Source organism: Diabrotica undecimpunctata, chromosome 8 (assembly GCF_040954645.1).
Source record: "Diabrotica undecimpunctata isolate CICGRU chromosome 8, icDiaUnde3, whole genome shotgun sequence".
In the NCBI taxonomy this organism is placed as follows: Eukaryota; Metazoa; Arthropoda; class Insecta; order Coleoptera; family Chrysomelidae; genus Diabrotica; species Diabrotica undecimpunctata.
This window is the reverse complement of record NC_092810.1, coordinates 61,280,033-61,302,720: the sequence shown is the minus strand read 5'-3', so window position 1 is coordinate 61,302,720 and position 22,688 is coordinate 61,280,033. Positions and strand designations below refer to the sequence as shown.

At 34.8% G+C, this 22,688-nt stretch overlaps 1 protein-coding gene across 1 annotated transcript in view; it reads left to right on the top strand.

Moving 5' to 3' along the window:
* The window catches only part of LOC140448426 (methylosome subunit pICln-like), a 28,179-nt gene extending 9,182 nt beyond the window's left edge, over positions 1-18,997 (top strand). Inside the window, exons 3-5 of the mRNA XM_072541512.1 lie at positions 3,233-3,366; positions 16,407-16,542; positions 18,747-18,997. Of these exons, the coding sequence (XP_072397613.1) occupies positions 3,233-3,366; positions 16,407-16,542; positions 18,747-18,850 (374 nt within the window). The 3' untranslated portion in view covers positions 18,851-18,997. The remainder of the gene's footprint in view (positions 1-3,232; positions 3,367-16,406; positions 16,543-18,746) is intronic.
* Positions 18,998-22,688: the final 3,691 nt, after the last annotated feature.

Here is a 22,688-nt window from a genome sequence, read left to right as displayed (position 1 = left end):
GGGATAGAGAGAGATGAAGTTGTCGAGGCGTTAAATAGGACAAAGAACAGTTAGGCAGTAGGACCTGATGAATACCTGTGGATGCTTGGAAGGCTCTAGGAGAGGAAGGGATTGATATTTTGTGGCAAATGATGAGTAGGATATATGAAGAAGAAAGGATGCCTAATGCATGGAGACCATTCAGGTCTGTAAGAACTATAGAGGGATGAAGTTAATGTCGTAAAACAATAAAAATTTGGGGGAGAACTGTAGAGTAAAGGTTAAGGAGAGAGACATCCATGGGAGAAGAACAGTTTGGGTTTATGCCAGGAAGGAGGACAATGCATGCCTTGTTTGCGTTGAGACAGTTAATAGAGACATACAAGACAAGAGCTATAGAGATGTATCAGAGAGAAACGGGTTTCTGAGAAGTATGTAAGGCTCGTGAAGGATATGTATGAGGAAGTGTACACCAAAGTAAGGATTGATGTCGGATAGGCCGAAAGTTTTCCAGTGAGGGTTGGTTTGCATCAAGGCTCTTACCTGTGTAATCTTGTTATGGAAGTACGGACAGAGAAAGTAAGGAAGGGGTCAATGCTCTTTGCTGATGATATCGTGTTAGTAGAGGAGAACAAAGAAATGTTGGAGGAGAAGTTGGAGTGTTGAAGAAGTTCTATTGAAAAGGGAGGACTTAAGGTTAGCAGGTCGAAAACGGAGTATATGTGGTTGGTAGGAAGGGGAATGGTTGGTAACATAGAATTGCTTGGAGAAAAGCTAGGATGAGTAGGAGAATTTAAATACCTTGGCTCCTACATAACGGAAAATGGGCTAGAACGAGAAATTGCCCACAGGATACAGGCTGGTTGGTTTAACTGGAAGCGAATGATTGGGGTACTTTGTGATCGAAAAATCAGGGAAAGGCTGAAAGAAAAGATATACAAGAGTGTGGTGAGACATGCATTGGTGTACGGCGGTGAGGTGTGGCCTGTAAAGAAAGAGCCGGGGTGACAACAGTCTCAAAAAAGATTCAAGAATAAAGACTGTAATGGTTTGGTCATGTCAGACGTGGAGATGAAAACTATGTGAGACAAAGAATAGAGCTATTAGAAGTTTATGGAAGAAGAGGTAGAGGAAAACCGAGAAGAAGATGGAAGGACTGTGTGGCAGAGAAGAGGTAGAGGAAAACCGAAAAGAAGATGGAAGGACTGTGTGGCAGAGTACTTTGGAGAGAAAAGATTAGGTGAAGAAAACCCGATGGACAGAAGTGAGTAACGACGAGGAGTAACGAACAGCGACCCCTGAAAAGGGAAAAGCTGAGGAAGAAAGAGATAAAATGTATAAGATTCTGTGGTACATTAGAATTAGCATTGCCAGATCACGATGAAATGGAAGAATCAACAAATAAATGAGTTTTTCGGGAATTAATAGATTTTAGTTCTTAATTAGAACAGATTTAAAGGATCATTTTAATAAGGCAACAGTATTTAAAGGGACCTCTAAAAGTATACAAAATGAACTATTGGACTATATGCTTGGCGTTTACCATGATGAGAAGGTGAGAAATTAACAAATGCCATTCCAATAGCAAATTGTATATGAAATGAAATTAATCCTTTAATCAGTGACACGCTAAATAAGTTAATAGCACAGAGTTATGACGGAGCGTCATTAATGAGCAGAGATGTAAATGGGACACAAAAAATAATTAAAGATAAATATCCATTTGCAAACTATGTACATTGCTATGCAAATCAGATGAATCTCATAATAATGCATCTGTTCCGATTTTTTTCGCCCATTTAACTGGGATTTGTTTTTTTACTACATCACCTCAAAGAACAAATATATTGGATGAGATAGCTCATAAACGATTATCACAAACTAGATGAAATTTTTAATCACGTGGAGTCAATACAGTTTATGAATACCGAAATGAGCTAATACAAGTCATGGATGCATATAAACTTAGATTACAGAATAAAGATTTCATATTTTGGTTAACAGTTTTTCATAAAATCATGTCACATGTAGAAATACTTTTTAAGCAACTGCAGATGATTCATACTGGCCCCATTAAGGCTAAACAAGATCTGTAAATAGTTGAAAAGACAATGCAAAAAATTCGTGATGAAATGCGGTCATCTAATTATACATAAATGTTAATTTTAAAGAACGTGTGCCCAAAAAACGGAAGAAAATCCTTTTTCATCCAGTACTCGGTAAATTTACCTACGGTAAATTTATCTATTTGTGCACCGCCTCTTTTAGTGGTCACGAGCCGTCACTGAGATCAGATGTAGAAAAATTAATAGGAAAGGCACAACATGCATATAACTCCCTAAAGAAAATCTGGAACACAGGCGATATATCAGAATTAACCAAAATCAAAATATTTAACAGGAAGAATCTTAGACAGGAAGAAACAACTGAAAAAAAAGACAAACCTTTATAAATAAATCGTTATATAACAATCCTAAAAATATATGGGCCTGATAAAATAACAAACTCAGAACTATGGACAACAACAAAACAAAAGAAAATAACAGTCACGATTAAAAGAATAAAATGGAAATAGATTGGATATACGCTAAAGAAAGACTAAAATAATATAACTAGACAAGCACTCGAATGGCAACCAGACAGAAGAAGTAGACGAAGAAGAAGACTGGATAATGACTGGAGAACTGTAACAAGATGAAGAGAGGTCAAATAGAGAGCAAGAAATAGAGAGAAATGGAAAAGACTTGTAGGGGAAATTTCGAAGGAGTATAACAGAAGAGGATGTGCTGATCCAGCTAATCAGCCATGTTTCACTTTTAGCTTAAAAACGCAAGAGCGCCCAATACTCCATAAGGAGGTAAGGCAGTAGAGATAAAGAACTGATAGTAGCTAGAGGATTTGAGCATTATTGAGTAAAATCTCATATTGGGTTGTGGAAAATGTCATTTTTAAGTAACATAGCTTCTTCAAGAGTACCAAGGAAAAGAAGATTGTGGATTGCAGTTTTCAAGTGCTTCGAATATCTAGAGATGAAAGCTGCCAGTTTCTGGTAAAAAAGTATTCATACAGGGTATATCCAATACTGAATATATCATCGTAAGACTATATATATTTAACCTTAAGCTATTTGTAATAATTTCTAACTTTATTACACCATTAGGGTATGAAATAACTTCTGTGGTCTATTTCTATTGATTATTTTACCAACACTTATTATTTCTGCCATCAATAATATTTTATGCACATTTTTTAGGTGACAGCCCCCCTGTAATTAATGAAGATGATGATAGTGATGCTGAGTCCACCGAAGACATTTCTGAAATATTGTTTGTACCGAGAAATACAGAATCAATTCCACAAATTTATGAAGCAATTAAAGTTTGTCAAGTAAGAATTTTAACACATATATTGAAATGACTGATTTGACCAGTATTGTATATACCAGAAGAATAAAGTATCAATAATATAGCATATTAATAAGTAAAATAATAATAGATTTTCAGTCTCAGTCTAATCACATATATTATATTTGTTATGGTCTATCAATATGCGGAAAATTTTTTAAGTTAACTCGACTTCTTACATCAGCTTAGGCACTACTTGGCTCAGGTGCTATTATACAAAATCTGTGATTTAAATAAATGCCACCAAGTAGTTCGGAACCTTTTATACTAAATAAAGCCAGTGTATACCAGCCTCATTTCAGTAAGCATTTCACGTTCGCAAGGGCATGTTATAGCTGTTTCTTTTCGTAGATCACATTTCCCGCACAATGGTGATCATCTTCAGTTGTGGTCTGTTAATATTCATTCATTAGATTAGACAAAGTTGTCCTCTAAATGTTTCTACTGATTCTTTATATGGGATTGTCACTCTTCATTTGTTGTTATTACTCCAGTGACTCTTTGAATTTGAAATCTATCAACATGTTTCGTAGTTCTGAAATTGCTTTATTGCGGAATTTTTATATGAACTGTAAAATATTATTAAATTTTAAGTATACAAACTATATTGCTTAATTCGTAATTGTTAATTTTATGGTGATTTGTTTAATTTAGATTTCGAGAACAATTTCCGAATTACAAATGAAAACGTAAAAAATAAAATATTTTTAATTATAATGCTGCCTTGTATTCCCAAAAATATTGTAGTTAAGGCATCTTTTGTGATGCCGTAGAATGGTTTGGGCCTTTAAAGATTCTTCTAGATTGCTTTTATAATGAAAAGCAAGTTAATTCCCTTGGTCTCCCTCATATCCAGGCAACCACATCCATCATAATCATTACCTCCATTATGCAGATTGTACCTTGACCTGTTCAGTTAATCCTCTCCACTCATTCCTATTTCTAGCTTTTATTCTACAGTTTCGAGTTTTCTCAAATCCTTCTGAACTAATATCATATAAAGGGTACAAGCAAAGAAGGTGCTATGTAAAAAAAAACAAGTTTCGAGAAAAACGGTTTTAAAGGTTTGGACTCTCTGGTGTTTGTTTATTGTGGGAAAATAAAAGGTGACAAATTTTTTAATAAATGTATTGGAATGTTACCTATAAGACAGTTAAATATGAATAGCCAAAATACAAATGCATAAAAAGTAATAGAACATTTGGTAGAAAATTGCAATTTTTACAGGGCAAAAAGATGTTTTGTCAAATAACTTAATATTATAGACTACTTACTAAACATAATATTTTTATTGTAACATCATCATTGGCTCGACAACCCTTTTTGGGTCTTGGCCTGTTCCAGGATTCTTCTCCATTCTGATCTGTTTCGTGCTTTTTTATGCCTCTATCATTTCTCTTCTTGATCTTGCGATTATGTCAACATCATCTGCAAATGCTAGTATTTGCACACTTTTATTAATGATTCTTCCTCGTGTTGACCGTTGTATTGACCGTTGTGTCCCTCAGGATTTTCTCGAGTACGATGTTGAACAAGATGCATGATAGAGCGTCTCCCTGGCGTAGTCCCTTTTTCACATCTATTGTTTCCGCTAATTCATTTTGTATCCGGATTCAACTTTCTACTTTTAGAGATTCTTTTATCAGTTCTATTAGTTGTGTTGGTATATTGAATTCTTTCATTGCTTTTATTAAGAATTCTCGGTTTATATTGTCATATGCGCTTTCAAAGTCTATGTAGAAATGATGTGTGCCGATGTTATATTCACTTGTTTTTTCGAGGATCTGTCGCAGAACAAATATCTGGTCTATTGTTGACTTCTGTCTACAGAAGCGACTTTGGTATTTGCCACCTATTTTTTCAGCGTGTGGTCTAAGTCTTTCATAAATTACGTTGGACATTATTTTGTATGCTGCATTCAGCAGCGTGATTCCACGGTAGTTTCCACATTCTAACTTCTTTTCTTTCCTTTTTTATGTAATGGTACAATAATACCGCTATTCCACTCCGTTGGTAGCTGTTTATTCGACCATATCTTTGTTATCAATTCATTTATTGTTTTTTGTAGTGCGTCTCCTCCTTCCTTCGGTAACTCCGATGCTATTTGATCCGATCCCGGTGCTTTTTTTTGTAACAGTAAACTTAAAATCTATATAAATAAAACTAAAAGCGTTTCCTTATGAAAAAAGAGGATGTGGTAAAATTTTTCAGGTGCTGAATGCTTTATTGATCTTAGAACAAAAAAAAATTTAGGGTCAATTCGTATACAGATGATGTTGTCTAGCTTACCGCAATAGATAATCATAAAGCTCAAAGGTAATGCATCAGTTTGTCTTCTACAAATATGGCAACTGGTTAAAGTAGTCTTGAGCCGCTGAGCCACAAAATATTTTCAGCTCTTGGAGATTCTTCCATTTCATCTTACTAATGGGTAAAAGCGCTAAAAGAAATTTTCTAATTATTGGTTGCCTTCTAATTTGCTTTTAGTTTTAAATTTGGGATCAGTAACAGCAGTAGTTTCCCACGCACCATTGTAGTTGTCTCGGTGAAGTATCATCCTTGGATGTTCTTTTTCTATTTTTATTTCCCTAATAGGACCAAGAAATTCCTCTATAACGTCTATTCAAGAATGTTGTCCAGGTTCTGAAGTACGTTTGGTTAACGTTTTCTACTTGAAAAGGAGAGGGTTTTTTTTCTAGCCATTCGGAATACTTCCTGCCATTGTTGTCCTCTCATTATATGACCGAAGTATTGGACCTTTCTCATTTTGATGGTGCACGGTCTCTAGCACGCGTTCGTTAGATATGTGTGCTGTACACGGGATTCTGAGCATGCGACGGTAACACCATAACTCAAACGCTTCTAATTTGTTAAGAGTTTTTATTTTTGTTGTCCAGGTTCCACATCCATAGAACAAAGTGGACCAGACGTAGCACTTCAATACTCTTAGTCTGTCAACGACAGACTTCTACTGCATAATACAGAACGCCAGTTAATAAAGTTTTTCCGTGCGAGTTCTATTCTGGTCGAAATTTCCTCGTTACTTTCAACCCTGCAGTCAATCCAGCTACCCAGATATCTACAATGTTCCACCCTTTCCAGGATTCCAGGATTTTGTTATCTAATCTTAGTACTGAGTCTTCGATATTAATTTTTCCGACCACCATCCATTTTGTTTTTTTTTGCGTTGATTGTTAAGCCCTTTTCAGTGCATTCGTTGTTTACAGCATTCAACAGTGCATGTTGTTAATAATTTCACCACCGATCTTAACACCTTCGCGGCGATTATTTAACGCTATTTCAAAAACTGGTTCAGTGTAGGCAACAACAACATCGGTGACGTATCACATCCCTGCCTGACACCACGCTTAATAGAAACTTTAGCTGAAACCTCTTGGTCCACCTTAACACAAGCGGTCTGATTGTAGTAAAGATTTTTAAGCAATCTAATGTCATACGTGTCCAGACCAACTGAGTCTAAGCATTGAAATAATAATGTTTGTGGTACTCTATCAAAGGCTTTTTCGAAATCTATAAAACATACGTAAATATTTTTCCTAAACTCAATGCTCTTTTGTAAGAGTATTCTCATCATCTTTCGCTCATCACCAGTTATCCCCTCACAAAGTTTATATATGCGACAATGCAATATTTTCATAAAAATTTTGAGCGTGTGACTCATTAAACTGATAAGTCGATAGTCGCTATACTGTCTGGCATTCTTTTTCTTGGGAATAGTTATAAATATCGATTCTAACCAGTTGTCTGGTAATTTGCCGCTGTATATATTATTAAAGAAGGATGTGATAATCGCAACACTCTCATTATCAAATAGTTTTAACAATTCTGCATGTATTTCGTCAGGACCAGTTTCGTTTCCTTCGTTTCGCTTGGTCGATAGCCTTCTGAACTTCTGAGATTAGAATCGGTGGGCCTGTATCTCGGTTAGATGTTATTTCTTGGTAGATTCTTTGGTCATCGTTAAATAATTCTATTATGTAATTTTCCCATTCGGTACAGCGCTCTTTTTTATCACTTAAAATTCTACCACCAGAGTCTTGTAATATATTTTGCCCATAAGTTCTGCTTTTGCCTGTTAATTCTTTTAGTTTTTTATGCAAATGGAAGCTGTCGTGTTGTTGCTCCAGTTTCTCAATTTCTAAACAGGATTCTTGTAGCCATCGGTCTTTTGCTACTTTAATTCTTTTTCGGATTTCTTTATGTATTTATATATATATACCAACATGTATTTATATAGATACCAACAACATAGATATCATCTATGTTGTTGGTATCTTCTAGTCTAATTTCGTGGAACTTGTCGTTAATTTATCGTGCATGGGTCTTGGAGTGCATCTAGTGATATTTTGGAGGTTTTCTGATTTTGACAGACTCTCTTTAGCTTAACTGTGATTGTAGAGCACAGTAGAGTATGGTCTGACCGAATATCGGCACCTGGGTAAGTCTTGACCGATTTTATGCAGTTTTTAAATCGTTCATTGATTGATATATAATCGATTTACGACTAGACTTTTAATATTGGCTAAATATTCGTCGCATTGACTACATGTGTCAGATCTAGGGTATCCAAATGATATGTTGAACTCGGTTGAAAAAATGGTCCTATACGTTTCATATGACACATGCTAATTTGGAAACTTTTCACAGAACATATTAAACATTTTTTTAATATTCAGTTCTTCTGGTAGGTATACCTTAGCCGTATCATGCATAATGTAATCTCTAAACGATCCAATATGACTTTTTATCTTACTTTTTGCTTCAATAGAGAGTTTGTGTGGCCGATTAGTGTGCTTACCTCTACGATCTTTTGGTGCATCTCCTGTTAGTTTCAATGATTGCTGCAGCACGGCTAACTTTCTTCGACCTATTCCATGTATAGATATAAATGTCTTTTTAGATATTTCAACATCTTCAGTATGCCTATTTATATTGTTTACAACTCTTACACGGTACAGGGAGGAAGCATCGTGAAGAAGAGCATCTTGTTCTTGTTGCCTTGGTCTTCGTTGTTTGATCGGAAGTGTCGTTATCAAACCACACAAATATATATTCTGCTCATTAATTGAGTTGAGTAGATTAAAACTCTGGATGATTTTGTTCCTAACATTTTCTGGTACACGCTCAAAACACTTTAATCTCTTACACCTACAGTCCTCACCCATAGTATGGCTTCTCAAATTTAATAACTTATTTACATTACTCAATTTTCCATACTTTCTTTTTTTACTATTTCTATTTGAAGGCGAAATGTCGTTATCAACGATTTCAGGGTAAATTTTCTCCATTACTCAGTTTTTGTAAGAAACACAAGTTCACTGACGAAAACACGTTTGTTTACTAAATTTGCTGGAATTTGCCGATGCAGTAGCATCAGTCGACGCTTACGTGTACAACCTGACAAAGCACTTTTTTCGACGGGACCGCGCGGACTTGCCACCTTCTTAGCCTGACTAGAGAAATTAAAATATGTTATTATTCATGACTGAACACGTTCATAGTGGTGATTGATTTATAGAATGGTAGTCTAGATCACTGGCTAACAGAGGGGACCAGAAATTCATTTTCTGCAAAAATTTACATAACACCTTCTTTGCCTGTACCCTTCATATATCATATTTTTGGCTGCTCCTTGGGTTGCTTTCCCATCATTTGTTGGGTTATGATTCTTGCTGTTTCAGATGGTTCCATATGACCTCTCCATCTTAGTCTGCCAAGCCTTATATCTGCCTATATCCGTGCCTTAGCATACACCACCATATATATGCCGAAGGACATTCTTTTAAATGATCAGAAATCATTTAAAATGAGTCATCAATTTGGATTCCCTGGTAAATATATCTGATTTCAGATGTCTTAAAATTTCATTGTACACTCAATTTGCTAGGTAAATTCTAAGCTGAATTTCTGTCTTTGTCTGTATTTGTACATTCTGTCTTGTAAATTCTGAGACGCTTTGACTTTCTTCCCCATTATAGTAATTTGGGTGGCTTCTCGCCTACTATTCATTGGCATGTATTATATTTTATCAAAATTACTCCTAGTCCCATCTATGCAAGAGAATGACTCCAGTATTTATTGTTGCGTGCGATCTGTGATATCTACATCATCTGAATATGTCATAATTGATACGCTCTTGTTTACTGTTGTGCCCCTTAAGTTTATGTTTGAGTCTCTTACAATGTTTTCTAGGATCAGATTGAGTAGAATACAAGGCACTGAGTCTTATTGTCTGAGGCCGGTGTTTGTCGAGAACTGATCTGTCAAACATCACTGTCACTGATCATTTCCTTGGATTTTCACCCTAAATTTTCTGTTTAACAGTCTTTTGACTAGTTCTAATAATTTCTTTCGTATGTCAGATCTTACTATTGGTCTATATAGAATGTCACGAATTATACTGTCATATGCAGTGCAGAAATCCACGTATTTTTCTTTGTAGTTGTTCTCCACCAAACTTGATCATTTCTATGCATATGTCATTTTTACCAGGACTTCTGTTATTTTTCATTTCTTGTATTGCTGTCACCACCTCCCCCTCTGTAGGCTGCCTTTCACCTATCGCATCTTCTGAAACCGTCTAGATGTCTACTGCTTTGTGGTCCACCTCACCATTTAATAATTCTTCAAAATGTTTTTTCCATTCCGTCATTATTTCTGCCGGATCGCTGATTAAATTTCCGTCTTTACCTTTCATATAACTACAGTGTCTTTGGTAACCTTTTCCCATTTTTAAATTCTTGATAGAACGACCTCACCTCTTTGTTTTTAAACTTCTCTTCTATCTCTTTTAATTTCAACTTATTGTGGTATCTCTTTTTCCTTCTACACAGAGCTTTCAATCTTCCTCGTATTATTCTATATTCTTGTTTTTTACACTCTCTATTATCTGTTAATATTTGTTGTCTGATCTTCTTCTTTTCCTTTGCTATCGCCTGACACTCTTCGTCAAACCAATCTTTGTTTGTACTTCTCTTGGAGTCGCACATAACTATTTTCTCGCTAGCTTCTCCTACGGCAGATTTAATTTGCTCCCAGGCTTGATCTGTCTGTAAATTTTGGTCACATTGTTGTAGAATTTTATTTATGTCTTCTTCATATTTATTTTTTATTTCTACTTCCTTAAGTTTCTCAATATTGTACTTTCTCTTCGTTTTATTGTTCGATTTCTCTTTTTCTTCCAGCCTCCTCCCACATGTGACTTTAACGAGGTAATGGTCCGAGTCGATTTCAGCTCCTCTCTTAGCTCATGTCTGGCTCAGCTCTTACCTTCTGAACGATATTCATGTATTGACTTTCAATCATAACATGATCTATTTGATTCACCGTCCTTCCATCTGGGGAGACCCACGTACCTTTGTATATTTCTTTTCGTTTTAGTTGTGTGCTTCTCACCACCATGTTTTTCTCCATGGCAAATCCAATAAGTTTTTGACCATTATCGTTTGGTACTTCGTGTTTACTGTAGTTACCAGTTACTGCAGTGTACAGAGGTTCTTTTCCCACTTTAGCATTACAATCACCCATTATTATTTTTACATCACGTTTAGGTAGACGCTCGTATTCATCATTTAGCTGTTCGTAGTAAAGATCTTTTATTTCGTCGTCTTTGTCTGACGGTGCATGAATATTGATTATATCCTTTTCTTACTTTTTAATTCGTATTGAACACATCCTATCAGAGATAGGATTAAAAGCTATCACTTTGTCCTTGATACATTCAGCTACTAAAAAACCAGTTCCAAGCATTCTATCTTTACCTCCACTTTTGAAGAGCACCATATCTTCTATATCAGTTATTTCCGATCCTAATTGTTTTGTCTCTTGAAGAGCCATTAAATCGATTTTATACTTCCTTGCCTCATTCATTAGTTCTTTTAGCGCACCTTCATAAAAGGTTCCTCTGACATTCCATGTAGCTAAATGTATCTTGTCATTCTTCGGCTTTACCTTTGTACTACTGTCTTGTTTTGTTTCGTTTTCATAGTTCGTAATCCTTTTTTTCGTATTGTTCGTCTTCATTTCTTTCCTTTTCATGCTGGTGCTTAGTTTTTTGCTTTGGTCTCTACCACCAACGTTTGGTTCATGCCATCCCATCGCCATATTTCCTGATCGGAATATATTTTCTTATATCCTACTTTCACTTTTCTCCCTTCCTTTCTTAGTTCTTGCTCTTTCTGTCTGACATATTTCTGTACAGAGCAGGGTAATACCTCAGTAATTATCACATTCGATTGAGTCTCCCTTTTTGAATATGGGGGCTATAACTCTGAGACTCCATTGATATGGTATTTATGTCTGATTCCAGAGTAAGAAATTTCTGTAATAATTCCATTAGGCTTTCTCCACCCTGGTTACTTAACTCTGATGTAATATTGACTGACCCTGTTGATTTTCCATTCCTAAGTTTGATAATAGGATCTTTAATTTTTGAAATTGTGGGGATTTCTTCTTCTCTGGATTCTGAATATTTTCAGAATTTCTTGTTGGTCGTTTATTATTATTCCGTCTTTATTTCTACACATAGTTAGTCTAGAGGTAGGAACTCTCTCTGATCTGTTGTTAAGAGTTTCAAGATCTTACATTTCTCTTTTTGTTTGTTCCCTTTCTTTCTTCTATATAGCTTTTTCTCTTCTTTTCTTGGCATTTTGTACTCTTCTTGTGATTATCTTGTTGCTGCTCCCACGTTAGAGGTACATTATTAGCTCGTGCCAATCTATTACTGTATAATTTTATTTTGAAAAGCAAAAAGCCAGCTGAAGTTGCGAAGCAGATAAATATCATTTATATATGACACGGGCGTAGCCAGGTTTTAGTTTGGGGGGAAGGGGGTTAAGAAATAAAACGACTAAAAGTACATAAAATAACCCTTATAATTATATGAAAAATATTAAAGATGTAAAAAATTGGTAGAGAACAAAGCTCTGTCGCTGGCCTGAATCCTCGGGAATGAGGGAAGGTGGTCCATAGCTGAAATGGACCGGAGCAGGTAAGGGTCACGGTCCGTGGACATATAGGCCGTATATGCCCATAAAGCTAGAGGGAAATACCTTTTTAGAGAAATGAAAAGAAATGTTTACTAAAACTAAGAATCTGCAAATAAAGTGTTTGTCGTGATGACTTCGGGACGAATCAACAAACACATGTAACGAAATATCAACACAAAGCAAGTTATTGGAAATTTTCGATCCAAGTCAAGATCCAAGTTATTTTTATATCAAAAATATTTCAAAGTCCCTAAAAGGGAATAAATATAAAAATATCCTAATTTATTTTACATCCGAAAATATTTCAAAGTACCTAAAGGAAAAGAAATAATTTGTCAGAAATTATCCTAAGTCGCTGAAAGAAATATTATATAATTCTTCTAAGTTCCGTTCAGTAACTTAGAGAATCTGAAAGAGAAATAATTTTACAAAATTATCCTAAGTCTAAATTCGTCGAAAAATACCAAATAAATAAATATGAAAAACTATAAGTTCGTTTAAGACCTTAGAAAAATCCTGAAAGAAATAACCAAATAATTCAAATTATTCTTATTATTTAAGTCTTTAAGTTCTTATTATAGGGCCTGCGTAGCGCAAGCGGTAGGATGCTTGCCTCGCAAGCCGGTGGTCCGGAGTTCGAATCCTACCGCCGGCAAGAACATCTAGACATTTCAAAAATGTCTATAGGCCCCAGGTCGACTCAGCCTGAATAAAAATGAGTACCTTGGGTAAAACCAGGGGTAATAATAGACGGTTGAAGCGTAGCACTGGCCATGTTACCTTCCTTGTATACCGTAGGCCCTAGATATAGCAGACTACCCTGCTATACTCCCAAAGCCGCGACAGCGGTATAAAACGGGAGACTATTATTATTTATTAAGTTCTTATTATTCAAGTTATTAAATCAGAAATAAATATCTTACCAAAATTTTCTAAGTCGAAAATACCATGAAAATAGAAGAAAAATATGAAATCGTACTAAGTCGAAAATACGATTTAATTCGAAATAAAATATTTCACGAGAAATATTTGAAGTCGAAAAAGCTGAAATAAATACAATTTAAATATAAATTAGTAAGTCTCGCTAGAGAACTTCCTGAAATAAAAGGTTAGTGGTTAGGTGCAATACAAAGCAGAGTTTCTGGGAACTAAATCCAATTAAAAACCAGAAGGTCTCTAATGCCAAGAAGACTGGTTCTGAGGAGCCCTGTCCAGACCAGAACGAGTTTTTGGCCGTCGTGCACCTATACTTATATGAAATTGGCAATACCATTGGTTGCAATTATCGTTGCAATTCGACCAATCGTAAAGCCGGAATTGAGTTTCAATTTCGGGTAATACCATTGGCTGCAATTGTGGTTGCAATTTGACCAATCGTAAAGCCGGAATTGAGCTATTGGCGACAGCTCCTGGAAGGAATTGGGGAAGTCCTTTTTCGAGCAGTGGGATAATAGGCTAAATAAAAAAAATAACCATCGGTTTTATATATAGGATGCATTACAGAATTAATGTACTGTTTTTATTTTTAAATATATCCACTACTTCATTAGCATCAATTTCTATCCCATAGTAAATGTACACGAGAACCAAGCCAAGTCTGCTTTCACTCATTGTGTTGCACAAGTAGTTTTTAAGTCTTCTTAGGCTCGAAAAACTCCTTTCAGGGGTAGCAGTGGAAACAGGTATGGTAGCCAATATTTGCAACAATTTGTAAATATTTGGATATAGTTTTTGGTCGCACTTATCTAACATGTAATACATACAGATTGCCTCTTCAATTTCAAAACTGGCCTCAAAATTTGTTGGCAACACACCAGATAATGCCTTTAATTGCTTTCCGACGATATGTGACAACAGTATACCACCATTTTTTTTTTCGAGCAACACCTTTGCTTCTTCATAGAGATCTACTCTTCGTCAAATTTCTGACTCAAAAGTTGCAAGACGTTAATACCATCATCAACGCGGCTCGTATGAGGTCTGTGTTAATTGCGTGCAATTGCTTTGATAGCGGCAATGTATAGCTCATTACTTTTTGAAGAATCACTAGATATATAACAAAATTCGAAGATTGAAGTGTGTTAAGCGTTTAGACGACGTGTTGTGATGTTTCTTTATTGTGGCTAGATTGGAGTTCTTCTAGAACATGCGCAGTCACTGAATAAATTTCCTTGAATATTGTAACGGCTTCATGCTTGTGAAGCTACTGTGTTTCGCACATCGCAAGCAGACTTTTTTGATGATCAGCCGGTAACAGATCCCGAATTTTTCTTTCAGAACGGCAGTGCGTTGAGCCGAATGCCTAATTAGGAACCAACAGACTGCACGATCCCAAAGCAATTTCGTACACGTCTGCACACATAAAGATGAAGAGGACATTCTTGACGAATATACGCTTGGACATCGTGCAAATACCCACCCACAGCTGCAGCCCCGTCGTAACCTTGACCAACCACATGAGAATATTCATGTCAATGTTTTTTTATAGTTGTAAGTATGAGGTTTTCAAAGCTGGATCCTGTCAAGACTACAGTTGGAATATACTCTAAGAACATCTCCTTAACTTTATTTTGTTCAGTATCTTCTAAATCAACATATCGCAACCACAGCGAGACTTGCTCCATACGCGCAATGTCAGTCGTCTCATCAGCGAGAATCGAGAAAAATTTAGGATCCTTTACTCCACTGATTATCTTATGTTAAATAATTTCACCGCAACTGTTAATTATTTTATTTTGGATTTGTGGGCGGGAATTCTTCTAAGATGATCCAAATGATCAGAGAGATCTTTATCCGCAGATTCGGCTGCATACCGAACAGTGCTCGAAAATTACCATCATTCCGAAAGGAATATCCTTGTTTGCCACAAAAAATTATTCCTTTTACGATAGTGATAGTTTCTTTCGGTTTTCCTGTTGCTGTCTCTTTCTTTCAGAAGATAACTGCTCCTCGACTGAAAAAGTTTAGAAGACATTACTTTTAGGGTGTTACTGCAAGTTCCGAATTTCGTTTGTGATATCCTGATTTTCCATGAGTTTCAAATATTTCTAGTGCATTTTTCTACTTGCAAAAAGTGCCGATTATAAGCTGGATAAACCGCTCATGGCCCCTTTTACCATCATTAAGCGAACGCCTCATTATAATGCAAATTCTACAGTATGTTCTACATTTATATTCAGAATATGACAACCAGATAGATATAATTCTATCTATCTAAATCTAAAATAATTAGATAATGATTCTCGATTTTATCTTGATCGGCATACAAACCAACATCCAATTTAGCAGAATTAAAAGGTGGCATAAAATATGTAATAGTAATGAATGAAAAAGACAAAAACTCTCAAAAAACTTGTTTAAGACTTATCGAGCACTGATGAACCCCGTTCTCAAATATGTATCAGAGGCATGAACCTTAACCAAACCACACGAATCCTTTCCATCGATGTTTGAAAAAAATCCAAATATTCGGTGTATAGATCTAACTTTGAACTGTAGAATATCTATAAGCATAAGTTTGGTGGAAAATATATTACCACAGTAATTAAACGAGACCGTCTGCAGTGAGAAGAGCATGTAGCTCGAGCCCCGGAATCGAACATGATAAACAAGATTTTAACAGCGCAGCCGTTGGGAATAAGAAGACGAGGCAGACCAAAGCTGAGGTGGATAGACGAGGAAACACAGGATGGCAACTGGAAAATTCAAGCAACGGACGCAGCAGAATGGCGCAGAAAGGTCAAGACCCTTTAAGAACTGTAGCACCGTGATGATGACTTTTCGGAGGGGGAGGGTTTGGATCTCCAAAACTCATCTGGCTACGCCCGTGACATCAGTATTGGTATTCAACATCAATAATTTCTATTATATTCTAATTTACTACAATTTACTCTAGTAATCAAACATATGTTTAACTTTCCTATTTCATAATTCTACTGAGATATTGCAGTATTTCGTAGTGACTGTATACGGTGGCTCATTTTTATTTTTTATGTTTTACCTTATTACCTTTTAGGAATTGAATCCGGATCCCATGGATGAAGTAGGCGAAGATGAATTGAGTGATGATAACGATGACAACTTATATGAAGATGCTGAAGATGATCTGGAAGGAGAATATAATATTGGTGAAAGAGGGGGAGGTGATGCAGGTAAAAGATCTCATGATTAATTTATTATATTATTAAACTAATTATTATAAAAACTAACTTATATTAACATATACGTTTTTATTTGCTACAATTATGTTTATTTTAATTTGCCTTACATTTTCTATTAAATTGAGTCACAATTAATTTTTAGTTCATTAATTATTTAAACGAATTACCCAACACTGACGTCAATATATCTTTTATTTTAATTTGCAAAACTCTATACAGGCTGATCAACTTTCGTGTCAAAATCTGTTGTATCTGTAATTATAAGAGATACAAAAAAACAATATTTACAAAAATAGAAGGTAGCTGTTACCTTCACACCTTAAATTTTAAAGAGCGTGAGCCGTTAAGAAGGACAGACGCAGCTGAACTGTGAATTGACAGTGAACCAATGCACTCATATAAAATTCGTTTTGTTCGTTGTTTTGTAAAGTAGTGTAAACCATGGTAATTAGCTTCAAGTAGCGGTAAGCCATACCTAGTTTTACCTGAATATATGCATTGTTTTGATTGTCTATTGCAACCATTTAAATTTTGATAATTATTTGCACTTATGAGTTAAAGTTCATTCATCTCGCCAGGGCTATCGAAGGAAATATAGTTGGTGTTAATTTAATTATTATTAATTCTCGTAATAGTTCATTGTTTATTTAATTCGCCACATCCTCGTTACAAGAATACAAAATTGTGTGTGATACAGGATATTTAAAAAGTTATAACCAAATTTCAATGACAATCGTGTCAAGTTCAATGTCCTGTATAATTGAAAATGGGTACAAAAGCAACGACCTGTTGTAGCCATATTGATTGTCCTAATACTCTTTAGCTCGCTGCGTACCCGCACTTCCATTAACAACCACTGCGATCGAAGTGAAACACAAAAAAAAATAAAGAATTTGTTATTTTCATTGTAGAAGGTGTTCGAAATGAGTTCACATATCATTAAAATCAAGGTTGCTTTGAAGGTATGTTTCACAAATTGACAATTAAGTTTTAATTCAAGTTTATCGATTATCGAATCGAATCAAATATCGAATCGATTATCGAATCCAATCAATTATCGAATCGAATAGAAATAAAATAGAATAGAATAAAACAACAGTCAACAATGAATTTTGAAAGGGAAGAACTGGTAGATATGGTATGGATATTAGGAATGTAGTAAGAACTGTTTACCTGCAGCAAGAGTCTATGATGAGCGATATCCAGATCGTAGGCAACCGAATAGGGAAGCATTTTAAAATGTAATGGATAGATTAAATCGTACTGGTTCAGTGAAACAAGATTCATTCAGTCAAACATTCACTTCCACAATCACCTTCACAACCACAACCTTCATCACTTTCACAATCACCTTCCTTTTAACCAAAACTCATTCGAATTAAGCCAAAATTTGCCGTTTTTGAAACTATCGCCGAAAAAGATCTTTTCTCGTGCGATCCCAATTCGTTCTCTGACTACTACTTATCGAAGTCCCGATGTTACAAAATTCTTCATAACTTCAACAATGAAATCGACTGCTTTCGCTGCCGATTCATCGAAGAGTGATATCATCCTCCCAAAGCAGTATAGACATGAGCGGAAAGATTCCTTTTATTTCCTGCGTAACATCTAGGCGGAAAAAATATCAAAAGAAAAAGCAATTTGTGTTATTATAAACAGACTAAAAATGTTTAGATTATTATCAATCTCAGAGACGCAAAAAGATTAAGTATCTTTTTGCGTTTTTTTATATACGGGGTGAAACGAAAATGCTACAACACAACAAACAATAATTCGATGTGTCAATCGGCATAACTTCCACTATTACTCCACATCAAATCCGAACCACATAATTACAAAGAGTCAAACTAGACGATCCTTAAAATGTGTGGGGTGATTTGAAAGACAATTAACTTCTTTTTTCATTAAAATTATAAAAGGGTGTTTCATTTAAAATATTTTGTTACTGTGGTCAAACGATGAATAACTCAAAAAATATGAAGTTTTGACTCATGGTATCTTATACAAATTTTATCTAGAATTTTACGTAGAATCTAAAAATACAATAATATATATGTTGCATTTAGAATACCAAAGTTATTGTTCATCTGCCTGCATATATAAAGAGACTAGTAGTAGATGTTACTGTAGAAAGAAAGTCAAGAGTATAGTACAATTATTTTTTCTTCTTTTAATCTCGCTCTATTTAATTTCAGATGTAGATGATCTTTCTAGAAGAATCCTGAGAAACAATCTCAACATTCAAATAAATTATACAAACGGCACAACTGAAGAAGATGACTTTCAAGATGCCGACTGAATATTACAATAAGCCGTTTTATACTTTTCTAATTTGTTTAGAGTTAGTTGTTTTTTTATTTTTTTGTTATTTACTCCAACATCCTATGGATGCATAAGGAGAGATCAAGAGAAAACTAATTTAAAATAAATTCAGTTTTTGTGCTAATTGTATTTATTTAAAATTTTATATTCAAGATATATTCCTTGGAAAATTTCATTTTGTATCTGATCTTCGGGTGCGCGGCAACAAAGTGATAGGTCGTGGGAGATTTCACCATTTGAACTAGTGATGGTAAACGTAGTGATTTTAAATCGTTGACACTTGAAAGACAGTGTTAGGATATAAGGAGAGAATTATCCATCCTTTGAGTTAAAGGATGAACTCAGACAATGAGCTGTCCTGGTTTGCCTCCTATTTAACATTGCCTTGAAAAAGGCAGTCCAAGACACATGAATTAGAGGCGGTGGTACTATTTACAATAGATCGATACGAATCTTAGCATACGCTGATGACATTGACATAATAGGGCGTAGCGAGCGAGATGTTGAGCAATATTTCCTAGAATTAGAAACGGCGGCAAAACAGGTCGATCTAATCATCAACGAATACAAAACCAAGTACATGTTGGTTACTAAGCTTCCTATAGCAAATGAGGAATGAAAAACGGTCTTTGGAAGCCATATCTTTCAACGTGTTGACATCTACACATACCTGGGCTCGCTAGTGACTACTACCAACTATATATTATAATAAGCCGTTTTATACTTTTCTAAGTTGTTTAGAGTTCGTTGTTTTGTTTTTTGTTATGTACCCCAACATTCTATGGATGCATAAGGAGATAATCAAGAGAAAACTAATTTAAAATAAATTCAGTTTTTGTGTTATAGTCGGACAATTTTCAATTAAAGGTGACTAATCTACAAATTGAACTAAACGGTAGCGGCAACCATGTAAAATGTCAGCAGTAAATTCTTACCGGGGTCATTTTTATTGTGTATGCTTCGCTCATGTAAATAAGTGAAAAAGTAACATAGTGCCATAAAATTTGCCCCCGTAACAATATAAATTGGTGCAATTCACTAGTGTATAGTGAGACAAGTTCATTGAATAGTTTGAAAGATCGGTAAACTTATCAATATTTTGCTGGTCTATATATATTTACGTTCTTAGAAAGAATGGCAATGAGAGAAATATGATATTTTAGTTTATTCGTTCCGCATTTTATATGTGCATAGGCGTAGTGTGTTCTATTTCTTGGGAATATATTTATTTATTAAATAGACCTTATTATTAACTTTAAAATAGTTTTGAGGTAAGTAAAGTAAATTTGAGGCAAGTTTATTCTTTATATAGTATTAACCCATTAACGGCCGCTCAATATACAAAGAGAAATTTGACAATTAATTTATTAGATTGGATTAAAAACACATAAATTAAGATTAATTTACAACCAAAAAGATTGTTTTTTCTCATTTTCAAGGAAAACAGTACAATTTTTAATAAAGGAACATATTGTATCTTAAATGTAAATTAAATTTTAAGGTGAACATTTTCTAAACACTCGGGGTGTAGATGCATTCTACACCTTTTACATACACTAACCGGCAAAAAAAGTGGCTACCCTACAAATTTCCGAAAGTAAAAATTCATTGAAAGTTTTATGCACTGTTTCATATTCTATACTCAAGATCTTTCACTTAAATTGCCATTACTGCTTGATTCCTTAGCATAATGTATTTAATTAGAAGGATACAAAAGAAAATAGTGTAATATACAAACGAATTACATACAATAAAAATTACGAGTGAAATTGAACAAAATTGTCTAATATCGAGTATTTTGCGCTAAAACATCAGTAACCGTTTGCATACGGTTTGTAAGGAAAAGAAACAAATTTTGAATAAAAACTTGAGGAATATGTTTATATTCTTTACAAAGCATGTTTTGAAGTTTTGCAAGACTTTCTGGCTGGCCTGGTTGACTTCTGACCCTACGATGAAGTTCATCCCAAAGATGTTCGATGATGTTCAGATCAGGGCTGCAGGCTGGCCATTCCATAGTATTAATTCTTACTTCCCCCAAGTAATTTGTCACGATTCTTGCGTATGCATTATTGTGCGTAAAGACGAATTTGTCCCCAATAAATGGACCAAATAGAACTACTGCTTCTGTCAAAATATCCTCTATATACCGGTGAGCATTCGGGGGGGCATTGATGAAACTAAGTTCACTTCGAGCTTCAAATGAGATTAGAGCACAAACCATGACACCACCACCGCCAAACTTTCTTCTCTGGGACATACAATCTTGGGTATATTTTTTATTTCTATGTCTCCAAACACTCTCTCGGATATGGTCAGACTTCAAACAGAACCGCGATTTATCAGTAAAGGGAATTCGGCTCCAATCGAGTGTTAATGTTGTCGAGCAAAAATTAATCGATTCCTACAGTGTCTTGAGTTGTAATTCAGGAACAATAGCCAGCCTTACTTAATAATTCGAACAACATCTACTGGTAATAACACCATATCTTAATTATTTACTTAGTGGAAATCAACGGAAAAAAACTGTTTAATTAAATGTTTTCAAATTAGAAGATAAACAGCGACTAGTGGAAATCCACGTTTAAAACGCTAAATTTCTGTTTGATTAAATGTTTTCAACTTAGAAGAATCACAACGACTACAGAAAACAACAACATAAGTGTCAAAACTGTCAAAAACAAGCATATGATAGCAATAAATTTTTATTTTCCGAAATTTATAGGGTGGCCCCTTTTTTTGCCGCTCAGTGTAAATAAATAGTATTACTTTTGCACATCCTACATTCTTGCACTATCGTCTCTTTTTGTAATGTGGCTAATATTGTCGAATCTGGTTTCATCTGGCAAAGCCAATTTAGATTGACGTCCATGTACTAAGTTTGACACTGATGTAGCGGTTTCTTCACTATTATAAATTATAAATATATGTCGGCTCATGCTTTCTCTTATAATGTGGACTTCTTTATCCTCATCCTTTGACCAATGCATATCAACTTGAAGCAGAGTGTGAACCAGATAATATACATATGCTAATAATTTTTTTTTTAAATCTGTTATTCATTTCAAAATCGTGAGTTATTCTGCGATGCACAAATATTTGTAAAATATAGAATGCTCTCCATTACTTTTTTATCAAAAAAGAGTGAAAAACCTCAATATATGACTTGCTTCCATGGTGGGCTCTTATATTGTCGAAATATCAGACTGATGTTGAATTACTACTGAGCACGAAGGAGTATCTGTTGTTACAACTTGAGACAAATTTGGATTTACTATTTTTGCCTGGTTTTTTCTTTGGACGTTTTATCTATCAGGGGAATATCATAATCAGAATCGTCAGAATTCCCAATCACTTGTATTTTATATGTACCCGATTTTATTGATTCTTCACAAATAATATTATCATCAATGTCTTCTACATCAGAAACTTTCTAATCTAATCTCGGCGGCAAATACACCACATTAAGTGAGTCAGCATTTTCACAATCTGAGCCTTCTTCTAACAAAGCTATTAACTCTTTAGTAGTTAGTGCCATCTTCATTTCATATTTCGAGAATTTACTGAAATAAACAAATGCACTACTATATACACGCATTCACATGATAATAGTTTGGCTTACTTCATTTTAATTTATATGAACGTCATAATATATTTTTATATTTATATAAACAAATAAACACAAGGAAACTTTCAAATTAAGTTAAAAAAACAAATGTAACGTTTACAGCAAACAGCAATTCTATAAATAGAGAATGATGTGTAATGACGAGATCGTATGTTGAAATTTCAGATTGTTTAGCCTAATGAAAAAA